This window comes from Sceloporus occidentalis, unplaced genomic scaffold, assembly GCF_023333645.1.
Source record: "Sceloporus occidentalis isolate IW3139 unplaced genomic scaffold, rSceOcc1.0.p SCAF_8, whole genome shotgun sequence".
NCBI lineage: Eukaryota > Metazoa > Chordata > Lepidosauria > Squamata > Phrynosomatidae > Sceloporus > Sceloporus occidentalis.
Genome location: NW_028316988.1, coordinates 25,543,273 through 25,568,145, shown reverse-complemented (window position 1 = coordinate 25,568,145; position 24,873 = coordinate 25,543,273). Strand labels below are relative to the sequence as shown.

General features: G+C 44.5%; 2 protein-coding genes and 1 non-coding gene across 9 annotated transcripts in view; all 3 read right to left on the bottom strand.

Moving 5' to 3' along the window:
- TBXA2R (thromboxane A2 receptor) overlaps positions 1-10,082 on the bottom strand; it is a 31,833-nt gene extending 21,751 nt beyond the window's left edge. Inside the window, exons 1-2 of one of the 7 annotated variants that reach the window (XM_089535604.1) lie at positions 9,919-10,082; positions 1,128-1,230 (exon numbers count right to left, since the gene is read on the bottom strand). The gene's annotated coding sequence lies outside the window, so the exon portion shown is untranslated. Of the gene's footprint in view, positions 1-176; positions 328-1,127; positions 1,439-3,824; positions 4,290-7,641; positions 7,891-9,918 lie in introns of those variants that run through there. The other 6 variants (XM_089535603.1, XM_089535601.1, XM_089535600.1 and 3 more) reach the window with 6 other exon arrangements.
- Positions 6,745-6,848, bottom strand: LOC149308355 (U6 spliceosomal RNA). The gene has a single exon (XR_016282242.1). It is a non-coding gene; the product is annotated as a U6 spliceosomal RNA (small nuclear RNA).
- Positions 10,083-10,769: 687 nt separating the features above from the next.
- LOC149308353 (splicing factor Cactin-like) lies at positions 10,770-19,934 on the bottom strand. Its single transcript, XM_089535562.1, has 10 exons — positions 19,781-19,934; positions 17,332-17,821; positions 16,887-16,982; positions 16,058-16,203; positions 15,773-15,935; positions 14,931-15,045; positions 14,499-14,691; positions 14,061-14,195; positions 13,193-13,464; positions 10,770-12,584 (listed from the first exon to the last, which is right to left on the bottom strand). The coding sequence occupies exons 1-10, from the start codon at positions 19,894-19,896 to the stop codon at positions 12,094-12,096; spliced, it is 2,217 nt and encodes a 738-aa protein (XP_089391688.1). The 5' UTR covers positions 19,897-19,934; the 3' UTR covers positions 10,770-12,093.
- Positions 19,935-24,873: the final 4,939 nt, after the last annotated feature.

The following is a 24,873-nucleotide window of genomic DNA, read 5'->3' as shown; positions in this document are numbered from 1 at the left end:
ATGTCCTATTTAAATGTTCCTTCTGCATTCAGGCTATTTGGGATTTTTTAAACCTCATCTGTATTTGTCTCAAAGTGGCATATTTTGTAAACAAAAGGGTGATGGATTCAGGGCTGTTGGTTCCTAGTCTCATTTCTGGATGTTCAGTACAGATAAAAATCAGGGTCAGATCCTACCATTTCTTATCAGCCATTCAGGACGAAACTGACCAGTCATTATTGGCCGCTGTCCTTCCAAAACCATTCCCAGAGCTTGGAAAAGTTGCTTTTTTAGGGATGGTAAACCCTACTGGCCATAGTCACTGGGAGCAAATCTGGAAAGTGTCCTCCAAAAAAGGAACTTTACAAGGATCTGCTCACGCTGGGATGAATTGCAAGAAATCCAAAAGATTATTGGAACGGCCATCCAAAAAAGTAACTTTTCCAATGTCATTTCAGACCAGCAAGAACCGCAACCCTGAAGAGTCTTCTCCGCAAATGAACTGCAACAAACCAAAGGCATTGGAAAGATTATAGAAATTAGCAATTAAAAAAAGGAACTTTTCCAACTGCAGCCAGTTTGACGATCCTGGAAACTGTCCTCCCAAAAAGTAACTTTTCCAAGTTCATCTCAGCCCAGCAAGAACTGCAATCAACCCTAGAGTTTCTGGCAACGTTATCCAAGAATTTAACTTTTAGTTGCTTACAATGAACTGCAGGCAACTGAAGGATTCTGGAAATAATCAATCATAATAAAAAGGAACTTTTCAAACTGCAAACAGCCTGAAGATACTGGGAACTGTCCTCCCAAAAAAGTAACTTTTCCAAGCCATTTTCACGCCAGCCTGAACCGCAGACAACCCTGAAGCGTGTTGCTGCAGCCTAAGCGTTTAAAATCTGGGCTGATGGATGGCGATGGAAAGTGCTTTGTTTTGTCCGACACGAAATGTTTAGATCCAGGCTAAGTCATGGCTGAAAGGATCATCCAAATATTTGGAGACTTGGAGGGCCGCGCGGACAAGGCGAGATTAACGTTTTGGCCGGGAAGGAAAAGAGAAATATTTTGCATCCAGGGAAATATATGACCACCGGTGTCCAAATTATGACCCCAAAGAAAATGGGGGAGTGATAGACGGGCATTTAGCTCACCTCTGACAAAGGAGACCCTCGTTACGATGGCTCCGAATCCATCCTTTTCCTCTGTCCAGATAGAAGGTTTTTTAGCTGCATCAGCAGGCGGCGAAGGCAAATGCTGGAAAAATACAAATTTTCAGTGTTTTCTGCAGGAAGCAATGCGACATCAGGATAAGAAAGGGAATCTGGTCTCTCTGATCCCGCTATAAGAGTGTATTGTTGTTATTGCTGTGTGCCTTCAAGTTGTTTCCGAATTATGGCAACCCTAAAGGGAACCTATCATAAGGTTTTCTTGTACAGAGGAGGTTTGCCATGGCCTTCCTCTGAGGCTGAGAGAGTGTGACTTTGCCCAAAGTAACCCAGTGGGTTTCCATGGCCGAGCCGGGATTCGAACCTTGGACTCTCCCACTGACCTAGTCCAACACCCAAACTACTACACATCATAGTTTTATTTTTATTTGCTTGCTATATTTTATTATTTAATGTTAATATGTATTACAGATGTAACATCCCACTGATTACTCCAAGATGTCCTGTTTTCCTGTCTCTGGTTGTTTTGATTGTTTTAATGATCTAAATTATATTTTATTATTGTTATGTGGGAATTATTATTATGTTGTTTGTGTGAGGAAGGAGGGAATAGTGGTATTTATTTATATCACATGAATTTAATACGTTGTAAGCTGCCTCGATCTTATTGGAGAGGTGGGATAGAAATAAATTATTATTATTATTATTAATATTAATATCAATATGCATTTTGTTAAATTATTTTAGTAGAATGTACACCTTAGGCAGGTTTATTTTATTTTATTCTACATTTTAACTGATTGTATGTACAGCGCAGTGTAAATTTACAGCACCCTACATATAAAGTTTGAGTGCTGGAATACGACTCTAGAGAGCAGGATTCGATTCCCAGCTCAGCCATGAAACCTATTGGGTCACCTTGGGCACGTCACACTCTCTCAGCCTCAGAGGATGGCAATGGCCAACCTCTTATGAACCAACCTTGCCAAGAAAACCCCAGGATAGGGTCACCTTAGGGTTGCCATGGGTCAGAAACGACTTGAAGGCACACAACCATAGCAGCGACAAACCACAGGTGCGTCCGGAAAACAGGGCCTTCTTGGTGGCTGCTCCCAACCTGTGGCACTCCCTGCCACTGGAAACCCACTTGTCCCCATCTCTGCATTCTTTTTGCCGGCAGAAAAGAGATTTTCAGCTTTTAACTGGTTGGAGCAGTCGTCTTTGCAATGATTTGGCTTTCCACATTTTCATCCCTTTTTGTTTCCCTTTCGCACACCAAACTTGTTGCTAAACCCACACCAAGTTTATCAAACTGGAGAGAGTTGCAAATAAACAGGAAACCCTTGCAAAGACCTCAATGGTGCGTCAAAAAGAATCCTTCCCTCCTCTCTGGATGTTTTTGGAGTGGATTCTCTTTGTAAAAATAGGCCAACGCAATTTTAAAAAGCCGGTGGTCACTGCTAGAAAGGAATGGCGACTGACGCAATCATTTCTACCATGATTCAAATGTCCAAAGCCTAAAATGCACACCCTCTTTGTCCCCAGATGGGTCGGGATTGCTCAATGGTAAGGAGGGATGAATCAGCCGGCTTCACGTTTCTTCCTAAATTTTGCATACACAAAGCCAAAAATCCACTCTGTCCGGTTCCTGCACTCCCCAAACCAACAGTCAGGGAATACATGAATCAAATTTGTTGTTGCTGTTGTGTGCTTTCAAGTCGTTTCCAACTTATGGCAACCCTAAGGCGGATCCTACCATGGGTTTTTCTTGGCAAGATTTATTCAGTCACACTCTCTCAGGCTCAAGTGAAAGCAATGACAAACCTCTGAACAAATCCTGCCAAGAAGACCCCATGACTTAGGGGTGCCACAGGTTGGAAACAAAGGCACACAACAAATGTTCCTTTTTCTTTTCCTTCCTTCCTTTCCTATTCTATAATCCTTCCTTCCTTCCTGTTCTATAATCCCTCCTTCCTTTCCATCCTTCCTATTCAATAATCCTTTCTTCCTATTCTACAATCCTTCCTTCCTTTCCTATTCCAAAATCCTTCCTTCATTTCCAACTTTCCTATTCTATAATCCTTCCTTCCTGGTCTATAATACTTCCTTTCCTTCCTATTCTATAACCCTTTCTTCCTATTCTACAATCCTTCCTTCCTTCTCCATAATCCTTCCTTCCTATTCTACAATCTTTCCTTCCTATTCTACAATCTTTCCTTCTTTCCTTTCTTTCTATTTAATCCTTCCTTCCTATTCCATAATCCTTCCATCCTTCCTATTCTACAATGCTTGCTTTCCTTTCTTCCTATAATCCTGCCTTATTAATCTACAATCTTTTCTTCCTTCCTTCCTTCCTTTCTATTTTATAATCCTTCCTTCCTTCCTTCCTTCCTTCCTTCCTTCCTTCCTTCCTTCCTTCCTTTTCCATAATCCTTGTATCCTTCGTATTCTATAAACCTTTCTTTCTTTCCTTCTTATAATCCTTCCTTCCTATTCTACTATCTTTCCTTCTTATAATACTTCCTTCCTTCCTTCCTTCCTTTTTATTCTACAAGAAACACGGCTCCTTCTTTGAAAACCACCAGCAGCCTCTGAAAACCATCTAAAGAAACCCAGAAATCCATGAGCCCTATACTTTTATAGTAAAACAGAACAACAAATATGAAAGGGTCAGTTATTTACTTCCTTGCCTGCCCTTTGCCCATGGTTGCTCCATTTCTGCCCAACCGTCCAGTGGTACTCGCACCTACCTTTTCCCACCTGGGCGCAAGAGAAGTTGGTGCATTGAAGACAGAACTCAGTGGAAAGCTGCTTCTCACACTACTGGAGGGAGAGAAAGAAACAGGAGGAGGGTGGGAGGCAAGGAAGGAGGGAAGGGAAGAAGGAAAGAAGGCAAGAAGGAGGGGTTGGAAGAAAATGGGCTGGCTGGTTTTGAAATCCCTGGCACCTCTCCTTGCAGAGAGAGAGAGAGAGAGAGACTTAAGATCAGACCTAGGATGCTGGAGGACAAAAAAGGAAAATTTGCTAGGCTGGAATTAGTTTGCAAATGCCCTCTAGGCAAAACTATTGTGGAGGGTGTTCTTGGCCAGTTTGGGTTTGCCCTTGCCATGCTGAGCGGCTGAGACAGTGCAACTTGACCAAAGTGGAGTGTCCATGGCCGAGCTGGGATTTGAACCCAGGTCTCCAGGATCAAATGCTCAAACCTTGACACTACATAGATGTGCCCATATGACATGGAGGAAAAAGAAGAAAACATCCCAAGGGTCTCTCTTTGAAGGCCTGGGACCGGATTTGAGGAGCAGGGAAATGAGTCATGGGAAGAAGGAAAGAAGCCACCCACTCCAGCTCCAAAGTCCCCAAGGAACCAGCCATTTCCGGGAGGGTTTTCCCCCCATGCGTCATTATTAACATTTATTTATAGAGCGCTGTCAAGTTTGCACAGCGCTGTACATGACAGAGATCAAGATCAGAATAAAATAGTAATAAAACCTGCCGTACAGTGTTTAAACTAAAACATTGATGTGACAAAATAAAACATCGCAGAAACGGTAAAGTAAAAATAAAGTGGGCATCATAACAGATTAGCAACCAGTGATCTGGAATGCCTCCCTAAACATGGCTTTGGAGGTTATGGGAGGGAGAGCATGCTTTGGATCTAGGATACATATCCAAAATGGGTCCAAAATTGAGAATGTCTTGGTCATCAAATCCTACAGAGTTGGAAGAGACCCCTAAGGGTCATCCAGGCCAAGTCCATTTTGTCCTGCAGGAAGACAAATACACATTTGTCCCATAGATTGAGGTCCCATAGATATGAATGAATTCCCATCTTTGCTCCATCTGATGTCCTTCAGATACATTGGTCTTTGGGAATGCCTTGGACTGTTGGCAAGAGCTGTTAACAAATGGAAGACGTTGCCTCGGAGGGTGGCGGGGTCTCCTTCTTTGGAGGTTTTTCAACAGAGGTTGGGTGGCTATCTTTTGGGAATGCCTTGATGGTGTCCTCCTGCGTGGAAGAATGGATTTGGACTGGATGAGCCTTAGGGGTCTCTTCTAACTCTAGGAATCGAGGACCAAGATGTTCAAAGACACCATCAAAGCATTCCCAAAAGACAGCCACCCAACCTCTGTTGAGAAACCTCCAAAGAAGGAGATCCCCCACCACCCTCCAAGGCATCGTCTTCCATGTTTTAACAGCTCTTGCCAATGGTCCAATGCCTTTCCAAAGACCAATGTATCTGGAGGAATCAGATGGAGCAAAGATGTGAACTCATTCATATCTAAGGGACCTGCATCCAAGCGCATTTGTTTTCATAGAGACTGCTTTATTTTAGTGCCTTCAAGCCATTTCTGACTTATGGCGACACTAAGGCTAATCTATCATCGGGTTTTATGGGGCTGAGACTGTGTGACTCACCCCAGTTCACCCAGTGGGCTTCCATTGCTGAACTGAGAATCGAACCATGGGTTGTAGCTGCATCGGTCTGCTTGGAGAGGTGGGATATAAATAATAATAATAATTATTGTTGTTGTTGTTGTTATAGTCCAACACTCAAACTGCTATGCCACGCTGACCCCATCACAGGATTTTCTTGGCCAGGTTCCTTCAGAGGAAGGTTGGCCCTTGCCTTCCTCTGAGGCTGAGAGAGTGTGACTTGTCCAAAAGCTTTTTCCCTGTTGCTTTGAACCCTAGTCTCCCAGAGCAGGAACCCTTTCAGTTTGCAAGAAACAGGGGAGCTGTCGTCAAGGCTGAGGTTTCTTTCAGAAGAAGAGCGAGGGAGGAAAGGGAAAGGAGAGCCGTCACAGAGATCTTTGGCCTAAAGGAGCCGAAAGAGTTATGAGCCGGAAAGATAAGGCGAGTTGCTCTGGTTAGTGTAAAAATGTGCCTTCTGACAGCAGGAGGAAACACACCCTCTTCCCAGTTCCAATCCGTGGCATCTTTCCCTTGCATTTCCAAAAAAGGTTTGACATTGGATACATGCAAGAGGGGGAAAAAAGACCCCTGGCCTCTTCTTTTTTGATTGTGTATTCCTGCATAACAAAATGGGGGTGGACTGGATGACTATTGGAGTCCCTTCCAGCTCTAGGATTCTCTTCTTGAGTCTCCTCAATTGGGAGAAGAACAGTGATTCATTCAAAGCGAGGGCAGGCATGAGGAATGAAAAATCATCTAAATTGTCTACTCCATTCTGCACCAAAGTTACCAAAAGCACAATGGGAAAGAAATGAATTAGCGAGGGTGGTAGGTCCAAAAAGAATTGAACAACAAACATTTTCAAAGAAAATCCCCTATACTCAGCCTTCCCAGATCCCAGACTCCATAAAAACACTTAACATTCCTGCACCTGGAGGACTAGCAAAGACCCCTGAATCCTGAAAGACATCTGAAGTCTACAGTTTTCCAAAATCTCATCTCCAAAGCACCGGGATTAGAGAACCTTGATAAAAACCATCTCCTGCGATTTGGAGCCATCCGTTACAAAATGATACCCTTTCACTCCCTACCTTGTCATTTTCCTTACAAGGAGATCTTGCAGAGAAGAATCTCATTTTTATTTCATTTTTGTGCAGACACACTGTCTGGGGCCATACCTGAGCGGCTAAACATTTTTGCAAAGGGTTCAGATTCGCATCCAGTTCACGTAGGCCATGCTAATCTTTTCTGTATCGTTCCAATTTTAGTATATGCGCTGCCAAAGTGAGCACATAGCAGTCCACATAGGAAGAGTCTCGCTTTGGTTCAGACGGCTACCTTTATCGCTTGAATGGTTCGGTCTGGGATTTGGTCCAATTCAAAGCAAGCAGCTAGTCCTCACCGCTGCTGGTGCTGAGTTCAAGAAGACAAGGAAAGAAGTTTTCCTGGCGGGCGACTCCGCTGTGCCCTTGGCATCCCACCAAGGGACCTTGATGCCAGGCTGTATCCCCTCCAAGAAGGAAAAGGATAAGACTTCTGGAGATGTACCAACCCAAAATGGAAAGACTTGAAATTGGAGGAATAGTTGAAGACTGGTAGAGAAAAGACTGGAGACCTTGAATGCACAAGGGGACCTAAAACAGAGGTTAGCAGCATGCAGAACTCTTGAGACTACAGCCCCCAGAATCCCCTAGCAGCCATGCTGGGTGGGGGGATTCTGGGCATTGCATCCCCTCTTTCTCTCCAAACAACCTTTCTGAACTATATCCAAGAAGAAAGAGTAGAGCTGCAACCAAAGAATCAACCTCAAAATCCAACTCTATCACAAGTTGGCATTGGAGTCTGCAAGGTCCCCGTTTGAAAACAATGCTCTGTTTTTCAAGGTCCCCATTCGAAGCCCTACAAGACATGAGTTTCTGGACCAAAGGTTCCCAAAATTTGGTCCTCCAGCTGTTTTGGACTTCAGCTCTCACAACTCTCGACTGTTAGCCATGTTGACTGGGGCTCCTGGGAGCTCAAGTCCAAAACAGCTGGATGGGGCTCACTGGTCTGGACGATCTAAAGACTGCATCTCCCCATACAAACCTGCCTAAGTTTTAAGTTCTTCTGGCTTTCTCTCAAACCCACCACCTTCCCGAAGCATTTGGTGAAGATGTGGGAGACAGGGCCTTCTCCATGGCTGCTACTGGATGTCCAGCTCATCCTTTCCATGCTCTCTTTTCGCCGGCATGTTAAACCCTTCTCTAGGCAGGATTTTTAAATTGCTTTTCAAACCAAATGGTAGAACAGCATCGAGAGTGGCGCAATGCATTTTTTTGTCATGTGAGTTGGCCTCTCTTCTTTTATTCTACTCATTTCGCCTGGCGGCCCACAAACAAGCTTTCCTTTTCCTGCTTCTCAGACTTTTGGGGGGAAGAGGTTTTAACAGTTTATCAGGCGGAAGCAGGCGGACGGAGCAGCCAACAGCCCCCATGCCAGGCAAAAGGGTGGGCACCGAGGTCTCATACCCCTCTCTAAGCCCAGCAGAACTCTTTGCAAGGAAAGGAAAACCACAGTGCCAACATGCATCTGCTTTACACAACTGGTAGGAGGAAACTTTTGAGAGCACTAGAAGGTGGTTGTTAGTTACTACTATTGTTGTTACCATTTATTTATACAGTGGCATCGCTATACAAGTTTTTGTTGTTTGCCTTCAAGTTGTTTCTGACTTATGGCAACCCTATCTCAGGATCTTTGTGGCAAGATTTGTTCAGAGGAGGTTTTCCACTGCCTTCCCTTGAGAAAGTGTGACTTGCCTAAGGGTACCAAGTGGATTTCCATAGCCATGCAAGGATTCGAATTCTGCTCTCCAAACCATTCAAACTACTACATAGGCTCTCTGTTGTTGTGCGTCTTTGAGTTGACTCCAATCTATAGCAATTCTCTTGTGGGCTTTTCTTGGCAAGACATTTGTCAGAGGTTTACCTTTGCAAAAAAGCGTAAGCGACCAATGGTACGGATTTCATCCAGCTGCAGGCAACCTTACTTTGTCGTGAGGCCTAAAAACTTGATTTTGTTGCTGTTTTAATTAATGCAAAGCTTGTTTGGCAAAGGGAGATCCAAAAAGCCCTGCTAAAAAGATGCCCCAAAATTGCAAGCAAGCACCTGTATGGATTTCAGCAAACTGCTCTCATTCCATGAAGCCTAGAAACTTCGATTTTGGATTTGATGAATGCAGAGATTAGAAAGTGCATTTTGCAGCCAGCTTCAAACCTTTCGGTCCTGGGCCTCCGTATATCGGCTGCCAAGGCTTGGCCGCCCGAACAATTGAGACTCCAATTCTTCAGCTCTTCTCTTTTTTTGCTAAGGAGAAAAGCACCCAGAAAGCTCCCCTGGCTCATCTTGGTAAACAGATGAATAAGTCTGCAGGCTTCGTAATTGCTTAATGGATTTACTGGAACTGGATTGCAAATGTAATTTACATTGTTTGTTTTTTTTCATTTACATTTAAACAAAAAAATGGAAGTGCCAACGAGGAGATAACGGGACAAAATGTTCCCAATGAGTTTCCGAAAGTCTTAAGCCTTTCCTCTTCCTTGGCATTGTGCGAAAGTGCAACATGGCAGACAGGAGAAGCAGCAGACAAAGGGAAGATGATTTAAAGGGTGAGGCTTTGGCTAATAGCTTTTTCATACACAGTTCTACACCAAGATGTTACCGCACATCAGTATAAAACCACACTTGGTGCATATCCTCCAAGGCCTCATTCCCACTACCTTTTAAACCGGATCGCAAATTGGTTTGAACCAGTTTAAATTATTCTGGTTCCCACTTGAACCAAATCTCTGAAGCGATTTGGAGAGGGGGCCATGCGCTAGACCCATTTCACCTGAGTCTTTCTGGATAAATCAATTCCATGTGAACCAGATGCGGATCAGAATCGATTTAAATTTGCCCTTCAACTGGCTGGAGTGGGTCAATTTTGAATCAATTCATTCATGAATGTGAACCACAAGTGGGTTATTTTATTTTCTATGTAATCGGGGCAAATGTAGTGTGAACCACACTCTGCTGCTGAACAGATCCATCGATTCGGTTTACAAAGTGATTTATTTGTAAGTGGGAATGTGGCCTATGTGGCCCGATGAATCCTCTGCATTCCCACTTTTCCTGCTGCTTTTAAAACGTTCCGGTTTCTTTCTCTTCCATCCACTTTTATCCTCAGCTCTATTATTATTATTATTATTATTATTATTATTATTATTATTCTTTATTTATATAGCACTGCAGTTTACTTCCATTGCTGCAAACTTAGCTCAGGGTGCAAAAGGAATCTGAACTCAACTAACTTAGCACAGAGGAGCGTAAAGGATGTAATCTTACCCTTCACAATGGGATCAGGCAAAAGCAACCTGCTGCAGCCTCTCCTCACTTGTCTCTTCTTCTTCATTCACAACTTTTCCATCTGGACCACCCTTGGTTGTCACTTGGGCCGCACATGTCTTGGTTTTCGTCTGTGAAATATTGGAAGAAGTGCAACGCCCTGATGTCTGGGGATGTAGTAAAGAACTCCTTTGTTGTTAGGAAACAGAATTAATCACAAAACTACTCATTCAATCAGGATTAAACATGGGGATAAACAGCCCTGCAGCCAGAACTAATTTCAAGACACGCAACCACCACAACCACAACCTTGAGGCTTAGACCTTACATTCTAGGAACCTCTCAATCTGTTATGGCATTCAACCCCTGGAGCCCTAGGTCCAAAACACACTGCAGAAATAATCCAGTTTGAGACCACTTTAATTGCCCTGGCTCAATGCTAGGGAATCTTGGGCATTGTAGTTTATTGTGGCACCAGAGTTCTCTCTGACAGAGAAGGCTCAATGTCTCACAGAACTACAGTTCCCAGAATTTCCTAGCATTGAGCCAGGGCAGTTCAAGCAGTCTCAAACTGGATTATTTCTGCAGTGTGCTTTGGACCCAAGTGCAACACTCAAACTGCAATGGCTGAGGACCATACTTACAGGAACCCCATCATTCTTGTGGCAGTGAGTTCCATAAAATATGGCCTTGGCCAATTTGCAGAGCCAGGGTTTGTTTTTATGGATTCATTCAGATAGATTTTACTTCTTACTACTCTCTTCTCCTAATAGTAAAGTTTTTGTCCTCCCCCAGCAACACACCCCACTCTCATGCTTTCAGGGGAAGGGAAACCAAAGAACTGTCAACCATCCTTTTAAAAAAATTTATTGTGAGCTGACAACTTTCCCAGGAGAGAAAGAGAGTGTTTGTCACCCAATCTCCCAGATCGATACAGGCTCAGGAAGAGATTACAAAAAGCCCATCATGGTGATGGTTTAGCATCGCCGTGGGAATATCCAAGAGGAAAATTGCCAGACCGTATACAATGCAGATGGGAGAATGGCACCATCTCGTGTCAGAGAAAGGAACTCCAGCCCCGCAGCTGGTATGTTTTGCAGAGTTTGCGGGCATCTTATGGACAGTGGTTCCAAAACGTTGATTGTCCAGGTGTTCTGGATTTCATCTTCCAGAATCCCTGACTCTTGGCCAAGGACCTAAAGTTCAACACATCGAGACAACTAAAGTTTGAGAGGCCTTGGCTTACCGGTTGCAGTGAATTTGGAGATCAACTGCCGAGTAACTTGTGGTACATCAGACAAACAAAAATATTATAGGGGGGAAATCATACAATATTCAAACTCTTCACAGCCGGGGTTTTGGTCAAACTCCAAGGAGAATAATCCCCCCCAAAATACCTGTGATTAGAGTTTGGAAATCACTTGGGGTACAGAGAAAACCAAGATCAATTGCCAGACCATTTGTAATGAAGTATTTGTAGGGGAAAACCCAACATTCAGACTTGAAACAGCCTGGGTTAGGTTGAACTGGGCATAGAGCGATCCCTATGAAGTATCTGTGAGCAAAGTTTGGGAACCACTTAGAGGGGCAGAGAAAACAGGGATCAATTGCCAAGTAACTTGTAACAAAGTATTGTGGGGGGGTGGGAGGAAACCTAATGTTCAGACTTAAAAGAGCATGGGTTTTGGTCGAACTCCATGGAGATACTGAAATATTGGTGAAGAATGTTTGGGAACCACTGACTTATGGGGTCCAGAGAAAATAGGGATCAATTGCCAAGTTACTTGTTGGACTACATTAACGCTCCATGCCTGGATTTTGGTCAAATTCCACAGAGATTGATCTCCCTGAAATACTTGCAACCAAAGTTTATGGGGCGCAGGAAAAATGGTGGTCGATTGCTGAGTAAATTGTGCTACTAAGGATTAACACAGGGGAGGGGGGGGACCCAATATTCTGACTCTCCACAACCTAGGTATTGGTAGAAGTCCACAGACAGCAACCCTCCCAAAATACCTGGGAATCACTGCCTTACGGGGTGCAGAGAAAACGGGGATTAATTGCGGAGTAACTTGCACTGCATTAACTCTCCACAGTGCGGGTTTTAGTTTAACCCCCTCAAAATACCATCCCCTCCCAAAATACCTGCAGCCCCATAAAAGTTCGGAGACCATTTCAACGCCGGTAGCGGTAGCGCTTGAAATGGAACCAGAGTTGGAAGATGCCGTTGGCGAATTGGCAACGGAAGCCATGGCGGTGGGAATATTCCCACTCCCGGTTGACAATCTTGAAGGCAATGTCCTCATAGGGCGGTCCGGCATGGAAGCGGAGGGTGGCGAAGTCCTTGTTGTCTGGGCAGGCTTCCAAGAAGTACTCCGGAGTAGAGCGTTTGTCAATCAAGTCCGGGTAGAAGATGTTGAACTTGTAGCCTTGGACGATTTTGGGTGGGGGGTTGTCGAAGTCATAGTGGGTCTGATTGTACTTGTTCCACTCGAAGCCCGTGTGGACTCGGTTGAAGAAACGGGGCTTGCGGGGACGGTATTTGTCAGCCCACAAGTAGGCTTTGCCTGTCAGGGGCATCTCCACACTGAACTGGGCCTCGTCAGCTCCCATCCCTTCCTTGGCACGGCGGAAGAAGATGTCCTCAGCACTCTCACTGGCATCCCCTGAAGGAAGAGAATAGGAGAATCAGACATGTCCCTTAGAATCACAGAGCCACTTGGCAGATGCTAACAATGGCTGCGATTCTGTATCAACTATTAGTTAAGTACTTCATTAGTTAAGTTAACCAAGTTGCATCTCCTGGCCTGACCTCTCCGCACAATCCTGCTTCATTGGGTAGCAAGCACTGCTGCGAGTGACAGAGGTGTGTCCTTCTATTAATTGTGGTGGAGCAGACCAACATTTCCACCTCCTTCCTCCAGCAATCTCTGGTTCAACAGGTTCTCTTCCACAATTCCTCCTCGCACCAGAGATCACTCATGGCAGGGGGAGGTGGAACCATCACTGTGCTGCATCCTGATCTACAAGAGAATAGATTTCTGTGGATTGCAGCAGCTGCTACCCACTAAGCCACGACTGAGGGACTTCCACAATTCCTCCATGTTTTCTACGCTAATGAATACATAGGGATTGTGAACATGAGTCAGTTATGCATTAACTCCAGGTTAGGCATTTATACCTGCAATCGGGAATTTCAGCCATAGATTCTGAAAAATCTTCTGCTTGGCAACCGAGTCACAACTCGCTACAGCCTCCAACCTAATTCTCATACCTGTGACTTGGAGCTGCTGTCGGGAGAGCAGCAGGCGCTGGAGGTCTTCGTCCACTTCCACCACATGGGCATCGAAAGGCAGTTCGTGGGAGGTCAGCAGTCGGGGACTGTACTTGCCGGCATCGTAGTCGTCCAAGCTTTGCTGGATCAGGTCCTCTTCCATGAGCACCGCCTCTCCGTCTCCCTCAGCTTTGGTTTCTGACTCTGGTTCAGTCCCCGGCTCTGCTGAAGAGGGTCCCGGTTGTGGTGGAGCACTCTCCTCTGGTTCTGCCCTAGAGAGAAAAAGGAAACGAGAAAGTGGCACCCCTTTTCTCTCACCACAATACAGGCACAGCAGGAGCCAGGCTCTAAAAAAGACCAGGAACATACACCCGTACAATTTTGCTGTGCATCCCGCCAAAAACACCCTCCTTAGAAACTGGGGCTTTATTTTCAAGAGTGAAAGTGGCCTGTTGCAAGTCTTGGGGGAGAGAAATTACCCCACTGGCCATCTGAATATGTAAAAATGTAGTAACCCAATGGATCAGTGAAGGAAAGAGGGTAGCTTCCTTCCTACGTGACTCAACTATTTTAGATGTGTAATTGATAAGTGATGTTTTGCTGCCAGGGAAGAGTTGGGATTGTCGTTTAGATTATTATGCTATGTTATTATTATGCTATGCCATGTACTTTGGATTTTTTTTACTTTGTATTTTTATTATGTATTTTTGACTTTTTAATAATTAATTTATTATGTTTGCTGTGATTTAACTGACCGGGGGGAGGGGGGGTATTTTGTACTTTGTATTGTTTGTAATCTGCCTTGATTCTGCAAGGAAAAGGCGGCATATACATAAATGGTTATTATTATTATTATTATTATTATTACCTGTTGCTGCTTCCAGCACCTGGGGACAGTGGTTCCTTCTTAATGATGGGAAACAGGGGTTCGCTCTCCACTCCTTGCTCCTGTTTCAGCTTATACAGCTTCTGACGCAGAACGTCTTGGTGCCGCTCCCTCAGCCTTGACGAAAGAGAAAAAATCTAGAACGTCAGTGTCCCCAGAGCCTTAGTAAAAGAATTCCTTGTTCCAACCAAATATGCCCAGGAAGGTGGTGTGACAGAGAAGAGGGCCTCTCCAGAAGGTCTTGGAACTCCAAAAGGCTCATAGAAGGAGATTAGAATCCTTCAAATAGCCTTGACTGAAGCCAATATCTGTCTGACACTAGGCTGTAGTATTTAGTTACACAACAGATTCTCTCTCTCTTTCTCACATACACACACACACAAACATACACACATACGCACATAGGAGTGTCTTTCTCACCTGGCCCGGGCCATGTAGGCTTTGAGCTGCTGAAGCAAGCTCTCCCAGTAGCCAATATCAAGGTTGGGTCCTCCAGCGATGATCTTGCCCTCGATCCCCTGGTAAATCACTTGCAGCTGGTTGTAGGTCTTCCCCTTGAAGACGGACTGTACATCAGAGCTGACCGAGGCATTGACCCCTTCACGGCGTTCGCCTGCAGGACACCAAGAGGAAAAACAGCCATTATTTTTGGTGCAAATTAATTTTTTAAAAGCCTTCAAGGGTCAAGGGTCATCAAAATCTCTACAGCAAACTGTTCTTGACCTATTTCTGTGCAGCCAAGAGCAAACCTGTAGAATTATTGATTCTTGCATGCCAGAATATTGAGTTTGACTGGCCTTGTAGACAGAAATCTACTTGTGGTTTTCCAGATCTCTGTTCCCAATCACCTACCTGGCCCTTTTCCTGAAGCCTCCAGTTTCCGGAGCTTGGCTATTTCGTCTTCTGTGATAATGGTCATGTCTCTCCAGAAATCTACATTCTTTCCTTGCTCCAGCTCCATGTAAACCTGAAACAGAGAAGGAGGACAAGGACAAACCATCAGAACTGCAAACAAATTCAATCCAAACTTTAAAATGGGAACCAAATGGAAAAGAGGAGGCATTTTATGATATGAAAGACAACGCATCCTTTCTGTTCGCACTGATTTTTGCCCAGTTTGCTGAACTTTGCAGATTAGTTTTAATTTTTTTGTTAAAGTTAATTAATAATCAGAAATAGCAATTATTAATCATTACCATTGTTGTTGTGTGCTTTCAAGTCATTTCTGATGCATGGCGACCCTAAGGCAAGCCTTGTTGAATCAGACCAATAAGGTTTGGGTTTGCAACCCAAATGTCCCTGCAGTTCCTCTCAAAATGGTGAGACTTTACTTCCTGTTGCCATTTTGAGATGGACTGCAGAGAAAAATGAGAGGCATGGGGGGGGGGGGTTCTCTTGAGGGTATTTTTGCAAGTTTTCACACTTTGGTGGTGGGTGATAATCAGGTAAACATTGCCCAAAATCATGCCATTTTTAAAAAAAAAGCTAGGACTTTAGGAGCCACAAACGAGGAACAAAGGGACACTTCAGTCTGGTCTAGCAAAACAAACATAATGAACAAACAAGCTTCATTTATATACTGCTTCATACCCCCTAAGCAGTGTTTAAGCGGTTTACAACTGTAAGCAAGGCCATTTCTGTCCTCTCCAGGAATGAGAGAAGGGAAAGAGAGCGTTGGCCACCACAGGTGCTACCTGAATGTCCTCCAGCAGATCCTCCATGTCCGAGACGGTGAGTCCATTCAGGAAAGTGTACGGCTCGTGCATTTCCACAGCAAGGTCATCATCTTCGGCACTGATGTATTTGGCTAAGAGGTCAATGGGCTTGGCCCGTCCGTCCCGAATCCGGATCTTGGAGCTGTTGGGAAGACAGGATAGGAAAGAGAAAGCAGGGAGATGGAAGAAGATGGTTCAACACAATCGTCTAAGATGGTGCCAGCGGATGGGCACTTGCAGCCTTCACCGCACCCCCCACTTTACCGTAGCTTGGCCTGTTGGAGGTGGAAGTTGTCCTCTTGCTCCTCCCACGTCTTGAAATGCTCTGCCTCCTTCTCCCTCTGCAGCATCTCCAGCTCTTGTTCCCTCATGGCCTTCTCCCGTTCCCTCTCCAAACGCAGCTGCTTCACCTAGGACAGACCAGAATGAAAGAGAGAGAAGAAAAACAGAGAGAGATTTGAATCCACTGGTTCAAGTTTAAGTCTCTGGAGCAGCAGAAAACAAGCCAGCCCTGTCTTCTACATGACAACTCTTCAGGTATTCAAATATGGCTATCATAGCACCTCTCTATCTTCTCTTCTCCAGGCTAAACCTACCCAGCTCCCTAAGCCTCTCCTCATAGGGCTTGGTGGTTTCCAGATCTTTCACCATTTGATCGTCCTCCTCTGGACACACTCCAGCTTGTCCACATCCCTCTTGAACTGTGATGCCCAGAACGGGACACAATATTTCAGGTGAGGTCTGACCAAAGCAAAACAGAGTGGTACTGTTACTTCTCTTGATCTAGCCACTATACTTGCTGATGCAGCTTAGGATCATATTGTTCTTTTTGGCTGCTGCATCACACGGTTGGGTCATGCTTAGCTGGTGGTCTACTAAGACTCCTAAATCCCTTTCACATATACTGTAGTCAAGCAGGATGGCACCCATCCTACGTTTGTGCCTTTAATTTTTCTTGCCTAGGTGTCTATTTATTTCCCTGGGCTTCAAAAGTGACAGAAATGTTACACCTCCCATCCCAAGGCTGCACAACAGCAGTGCATCAGACACAAGACAAAGGTCTTCCCCCTGCCTCCATCCTTTTGGTTCTTACCTTCTGCAGCTCCAGTCGATTTTCCTCCTGGATCCGCTTGTTCCGTTCTTTGAGATCCTTCTCCTCTAGGTGACCAATCCCTTTTTTCTCCAGAGCCTAAAAGCAGCCAATGAAATTAAATGCAAATCAGAACATACTCCTTACGTCAGGGGTGTGGAAAATCTGGGATACATGTGGCCCTCAGGATGGCTTTCGGTACTGCCAGATTCTATGTTTATTGTGTTTCTCGAGGGTCCATCTACACCCTGGATGCAGTTTGACACCATTTTAAGTGCTGTAGCTCAATCCTATGGAATCCTGGGATCTGTAGTTTGTTGTGGCACCAGAGCTCTCTGACTAAGAAGGCTAAATATCTCACAAAATTACAAATCCCAGGATTCCATAGTATTCAGCCATGGCAGTTAAAGCATTCTCAAACTGCATTATTTCCTCAGTACAAACTCACCTTGCTCCAGATGAAAGCTCCCAGCAGGTTGTTGTCCCCAAAGGGATTGTCGGTGTTGGTGTAACCCATATACTCTTCTCCCCATCCCATCTTCTCCCGCTTCTTCCGTTCCTTGGCCTCCTTCTTGGCCAGGCGCCGGGCTCGCTTCTCTTCTGGAGTCTCCAAAGCCTTCATCATCTCCTTCTGCTGCTTCTTCTCCTCCTTCAACCTCAGCCGCTCTTGGAGGCTGAGCGTCTCACCCAAATCCTCCCTTGAGCTTTGCGACCTGGACGGCGAAGGGGATGTCACTGAAGACACCGAAGAACGTGACACAGAACGCTTCCGGCTCCTCTTCCCCCTCCTTTCGCTGCTTCGGCCTCGTCTTTCCAGAGAGGAGTCAGAGCTAAGTGACCGGTCCCGGGAACGCGGAGAGCGTTTCTTGTGTTTCTTGTGGTGGCGTTCCCTGCTTTTCTCTCTCTTCTTCCGCCATTTTTGGTTCTCTTCCTCTGAGCTGAAAGCAACAAAGAAACAAGCTCAACATGGCTACCCCTGGGCTGGATATGTAGTCGCAATTTAGTCATCTTGGCTTCCAGAGTTCAGGCTTGATCTATTCTAAGACCCCTTTGGTTGTCTTTTTTGGCCAACCAGAGTATCCTTAGCAAGTTTCTACAGCACCACATTTCCAAGGAATCATAGAACAGATTCATAAAATCTATTGGAAGAGACCCAGAAGTTGGAAGAGACTCCTGAGGGCCATCTAATCCAATCCCTCTCTGCCATGCAGGAAGACACAGTCAAAGCATTCCTGACAGATGGCCATTCAGTTTCTGTTAAAAAAACTCAAAGGTTTTTTAAAGTACACAAACACACACACACACACACACACACATATAGAAAGATTTTCACACACACATACACAGGCACTGGAGGCTCTACTTCAGGGGAAGGAAATGGCCAAACCACCTCTGAGTCTTCCTTGCCTAAGAAAACCCTCTGAAATTCATGGGGTCGCAAGGGGCGACTTGAAGGCAGACAAACACACATACACACACACACAGGGACACAAACATACAATCTGCACAGTACACTCATCCCTTCATATTTGTGGCTTTGACATTTGCGGATTTGATTATTCACTGATTTGATTAATATGTTCTCTCTAGGAAATCTAGGACGGTCCTCTAGCGCAACTGTATGGTAAACTTTAACTAAAAGTTGCACTGAAAGTCCTAGAGATTCCTAGAGAGAACACTCTACACTAGGCATCTGTAGCTCCTCCAGCCCAGCTCTATGGTCAGTGTCTGTCTAATGTTGACCACAGAGTTGCCCTGGAGGACCTAGAGATTCCTAGAGAGCATACTCTACTAGGCCCTTGTAGCTCCTCCAGTGCAACTCTATGGTCAGTTTCTGTCGGACGTTGACCACAGAGTTGCCCTGGAGGACTTAGACATTCCTAGAGAGGTGTCCTCTCAGCTAAAAACATGGTGTTTTCGTTATTTACCGTTTTTCCACATTCACGGGGGTCTTGTGCCCCTAACCATAGAGAATAGGGAGGAACAAGTGTATAAAATAGATATAGATAAGAGACAAAGATGTAGATAATATATACACACACACACACACACATACATAATAGAACAGTTTATATCAAAGATGTAGATGAGATATATGAGATCTGTGTGTGTCTATCTGATAGTGTGTATATATATATATATATATATATATATATATAAAATATACACACACACACATAATAGAACAGTTTATATCAAAGATGTAGATGAGATATGAGATCTGTGTGTGTCTATCTGATAGTATATGTGTGTGTGTGTGTGTGTATATATATATATATATATACACATTACACACACACACCATTAGAAAGATATGCATGATATATATAGATAAGGGAGCCAGTGTGGCATAGTGGGTTTGAATCTCAGCTTGGCTATGAAAATCACAGGGTGACCTTGGGGAAGTCACAGTCTCTCAGCCTCAGGTTAAGGCAAGCCTATTCTGAACAAATCTTGCCAAGTAAAATCCAGGATAGGGTTGCCTTAATAGTGTCTCCATATGTTGGAAAGGACTTGAAAGCACATAAAAACAACATCTTATTTCAATATATAGGCCTAAATGCCCTCAATGCACCAAGTCTGGTCTGATCTTGGAAGCTAAGCAGGGCCAGCCCTGGATGGCCCATGGCTGGGAGACCCACCAATGGGAACAACATGCTGCTGGCTCTGTTTCAGAGGAAGGAAGTGGCAAAACCGCCTCTGAGCCTTCCTTGCCTAAAAACCCCTCTGAAATCCATGGGGTTGTCATAAACTAATAGGCAAATATAAGGCAGAGAGACACTCAAAGCAATATATGTTGTATATAATTGAAAGCTTATAGGCGGCCTCTCTATCCCACCGCGACTCTATGGTTCCGCGACTCTATGACCCTGGAGGACCGTCTCCCTCGGGCCTACCTCGCTCCTCGCTCCCGTTCTCGCCTCCTTCGGCTCCGGTTCTCTCTCGACTCCGACCCAGACCGACTTCGGCTTCGCCTCCGCCGCCGTTCCCGCGACCTAGACCGAGATCCCATGGCCGCTCTATCCCCACCCCCTTTGAGCACTTCCGGGATCTCCTTCCGAAACAGGCCCTAGGGCGGGGGCCTTCCTGCCCCGCGTCGCTCTGGAAGGCTGCCCTCAGAAGTGCCTGACTAAAATATTAAATATTTCGCCCCCAAAACCACTCCATCTCAGGGCGGCTTCTCCTCTTTTTATTTGCGTTTCTTGACTTTTATTTAAAGCCGTCTGTGGGGGAGAAATGAGGGTTATTATTTTATTCAGGCACTATATTAGACACCTCATTCCTCTGCTATCAGGAACAGTCTACCTTGCTGGGTTTGGAATGGAAAAAATGAAAGCCATGCCACTACTTTCATGCTTGCATTTATTCATTTATTTATTTATTAAATTTGTTTCATTTTTTAACCATTTATTTATGTATTCTTCTTCTTATTATTATTATTCAAAATATCCCCAGTTAGGGTGCATCTACACTGTAGAAATAATGCAGTTTGATACCATTTTAAGTGCTGTGGCTCCACCCTAGGAAATCCTGGGACTCGCAGTTTTGTTAATAATAATAATAATAATAATAATAATAATTATTATTATTATTATTATTATATACCACCACTCCAAGCAGATCGAAGCGGCTAACAATAATAAGACAACATTAAAATACAGTAAAACATCATAACCCATAAATTCTCCCGTCCACAATAACATTTGTATTAATAATAATAATAATAATAATAATAATTTGTTTTATTTATATACCGCTATTCCAAGGATCATAGCGGTGAACAGCAAGTAAGCTAATTTGCCCCCAACAGTCTGGGTACTCATTTTAGCGACCTCAGAAGGATGCAAGCCTGAGTCGAGCTTGGGCCCTTTTGCTGGTCTTGAACTCGCAACCTTGTGGTTTTGAGTGAATGGCTGCAGTACAGGCATTTAACCACTGCGCCACCAGGGCTCCTATTAAATTAATTAAATTAATTTATAATAATAATAATATCATCCCACCCTTTTCCCAAAACTGTGGCTGGCATCTTCAGAGAATGCTGGTATGGAAGAGTGTGTGTGTGTGAGAGAGAGAGAGAGAGAGTGTGAGTGTGAGTGTATGGGTTTTTTGAGCTATGTGGCCATGTTCTAGAAGAATTTATTCCTGATGTTTCGCCAACATCTGTGGCTGGCGTCTTCATCATATATATATATATATATATATATATACACACACACACACACACACACACACACACACACATATATATATATATACATACAGAGAATATTATACACACACACACACATACACACACACCAATCTCTTCCATGCCAGCACTCTCTGAAGATGCCAGCCACAGATGCTGGCGAAACATCAGGAATAAACTCTTCTAGAAAATGGCCACAAAGCCTGAAAAACCTACACAAAACTACTACTATTACTACTACTACTAATCTATTATAAAGGTAGATGATGATGATGATGATGATGATGATGATGATGATGATGATGATGATGATTAATGCTCTTTGTGCCAGACTAGATTATGTGCAGCTTTTCCTCACTGACAGCTGGAGATTATACTATTTTAAGCAGTGAAGTGGACCACAAAATAATAGGAGTTTCTCAAGAGACTACTATTACTTCTTCAGGCTTGACTTTAAGACAGGGATCCAGAGCTTTCCCTATCATCCTTGCCCCAGAAATACCTTGTTTTTTTCACCGAAGAGAGACTTCACTTCTTCCAAAACAGAAATACCAGCCGTGTGCCAACGCTCCTGGCTTTGCAATCATCTTCTGTGAGCTTGTGCCAAAACCACAGGCGGGAAGAATTCAGTTGCTAATTCTTTCCTCCTCGGGGGAGTCCCATCGGACATGGAGAAGAAAGGAACATGGCATTGCCAAGGCTGCCTTGGTTGAGAATCAATGCAACTCCAGGCATCTTCTGGTTCGGTGCCTGCGTGGGATATAGCTGTCTCTACCTATTGACCAGACCTATGGATAGTAACAACCAGCCTGTCAAAAGCATTAGGACGGCTTTGCTGGATCAATGCAGGCATGAAAAGGGATGGAGTTGACCAGTATTTTGTATTCACAGGACCAGCCTTACTATTCACAGGTCTGGAAACCACCAAGTCCTATAAGGAGCAACCTAGGGAGCTGGGTATGTTCAGCCTGGGGAAGAGAAGGCTAAGAGGTGACATGATCGCCGTGTTTCAATATTTGAAAGGATGTCACATAAAGGACAGAACAAGTTTGTTTTCTGCTGCTCCTGAGTTTATCACATGGGGGGCAATTGGATGTTTAAACGGGGTTTATCCCTTGAAAATCGTGCAATTACTATTAAAGCGCAATTAAGGTTTTCACACACAGCAGTCATTATCCTTGGAATAACAAGGCAATAAACAGCAAGAAATCATTTGTGGGATTTTCCCATGAATGATTTCTTGCTGTTTATTGCCTTGTTATTCCCAGTTTAGTGGCACTTTAATCACTTTTGATCCAACGTAGTGGGAAAAACTTTATCGTGAATGCGTGGTTTTCACGGGATAAACCCCGTTTACACTTCCAGTTGTCCCTGTGTGATAAACCCCGAGGACACATCTGTCAAGGATGCTTTGATTAAACTTTACTATATGGCCCTGGAGATCCCTTCCAGCTCTAGCGTTCTGTGATTCTATGTATTCCTGCATGGCAAAAGAGGGTTGGGACTGGATAGCCCTTCGGGACCCTTCCAACTCTAGGGAGTTTATCACATGGGAGGCTAAGTCTAAAAGTCTAAAACCCGTGCGGAAACGGGATTTAAATCCAGGGAAAATCGTTTTCAGACTCATTGGGGGCATTGAGCATTAACGTAAAAATAAGCCACACAGAAAGTGGACAAAATCGGCCACTTTTTACTTTTGGGATTTTCCCAAAAGTAAAAAGCTGCCAATTTTGTCCTCTTTCTGTGCGTGTCAATGCCGGATTAATGCTCAATGCCCCTGAGGTCATGTGAAGACGATCCAACTTTTGTGGGATTTGTCCACTTTCCATGTGCATTAATGTACGATGTCGTGTGAAAACGATCCTGCTTTTGTGGGATTTTCCCATTATAAATCCCATTTCTGCACAGGATAAACCCCGTGTGATACACTCCTAGGAATCTATGATTTCGTTAAGATCACCCAGTGGGATTCGAACCCTCGAAATCCAATGTTCAAACCACACTGGTTGTGTCAGCTTTCTCTAAAACCTTTGCATGAAACCATCACTCCAGCCCAGTTTTGTATATAGCAATTGCAATAGCATGTATATTTCTATACTGTTTCACAGTGAACTCAGTACTCTCTAAGCAGTTTACAATCTGTAAGCCAATTGCCCCCAACAAGCTGGGCATTCATTTTACCAACCAACAAAAGGATGGAAGGCTGAGTCAACCTTGGAGCCCCTGGGATCAAACTCACAAACTTGAATTCTGTACAGGTGGCTAAAGGAGGCTATCTTGTCCTCAGGCAGCCAAATATGTGGTGTCAGCCCTATTTGGGATCTGCAGTTCTTCCAGGACAAACACCCAAACGATAATCCTGTCCAAAAATGCCAGTCGCCGTGCCCAAAACCACCCCCTGGAATTTTCCAAATCAATCAATCGATTGGTTTATTATTGACAATAGCCGGCCATAGGGTTCCAAATCTGACAGATTTCTGACTGATGATGTGACTTTTTCATTTGCTCTCTTTCCCAGCGAAGGTTTTGTGTCCAAGCCGAGCGGAGTGGAAAAAATGTGCCTACCACAGAGATGCACAAATTTTCAAACTCCAGTCGCTTCCTCTGGGAGGAGGATCAGGTTCGAGTTTTCACAGCTCGTTTTTTGACCTGAAGGAGTTCTTTGTTTTGCCTCGTGGTTGATGGTTTGTCCAGAGGGTGACGGACGGGCGTTTGAATGTCATGCTTTGGCCAGACCAAGCGGAATCCATTGGCACGAATGGAAGAAGGGCACATAAGATTCTATGATTTTTTGAAAAAGCCAGCAAAAGGCAGATTCAGCCGAAAGGAACAGTGCATTCCTCTGTATGAAAATGGGAGTAAATCATCCCCTCTAGCACACCCAGCCATGAGAGTGTGTACATTTTTATCCATGGAGTGGGGAACAAATCCCACAGATCCATTGTAAGAAATGCTTCATTTCCTAAATGAATTAGTTATGCAAGCAATCCTTGCAAATCAAAGAGCGGTCGCAGCAGTTTGCTGTTGCAATGAGGACAGTTAGATCCGACGTAGTGGCATTTTGGGGGCATTGGACGACGACTCCGGAGACCAGGGTTTGAATCTCCGTTCAGCCATGGAAACCCATTGCCCAGGCAAGCCACACTCTCAGCCTCAGAGAAAGGCCATGGCAAACCTGCGCTGAACAATCCTTGCCCAGAAAACCTGTGATTGGTTTGCCTTAGGGTTGCCATGAATCAGAAACGACTTGAAGACACACAGCACATGCACCCAGCCATTGAAATGCACAGGGGGACATGGGGCAAGCCACACTCTTTCAGCCTCAGAGGAATGCCAATGCAAACCTCCTCTGAATGAACCTTGCCCAAAAAAACCCATAATTGGTTCTCCTTAGAGTCACCATAAGTCAGAAACAAAGGCACACAACGCAGTCACTCAGCCCTGGAATTTGAAACTGACATTTTCTGCTCCACCTGACCAGGGCTTTCGGTGCCTGGCTCTATGTTATTGTGATTGTTACCTGTTGCCAAATCAACGCTAACTTATGAGTGAGAGACCTCCAAGTCATCTTTGGACCGGGGTTCGATTCCCTGTTGGCCATGGAAATCCACTGGGTGACTGAGAGCAAGTCACACACTCTCAGCCTCAGAGGAAGGCAATGGCAAATTCCCTCTGAACAAACCATGCCACAAAAACCTCTCGATAGGGTCGCCGTACATTGGAAACAACACATCTAACACAGGCATTGAGGACAGTTTTCCTTCTTGGCCCCTAGCAGGTGTACCTATGTGCCAACCTGTC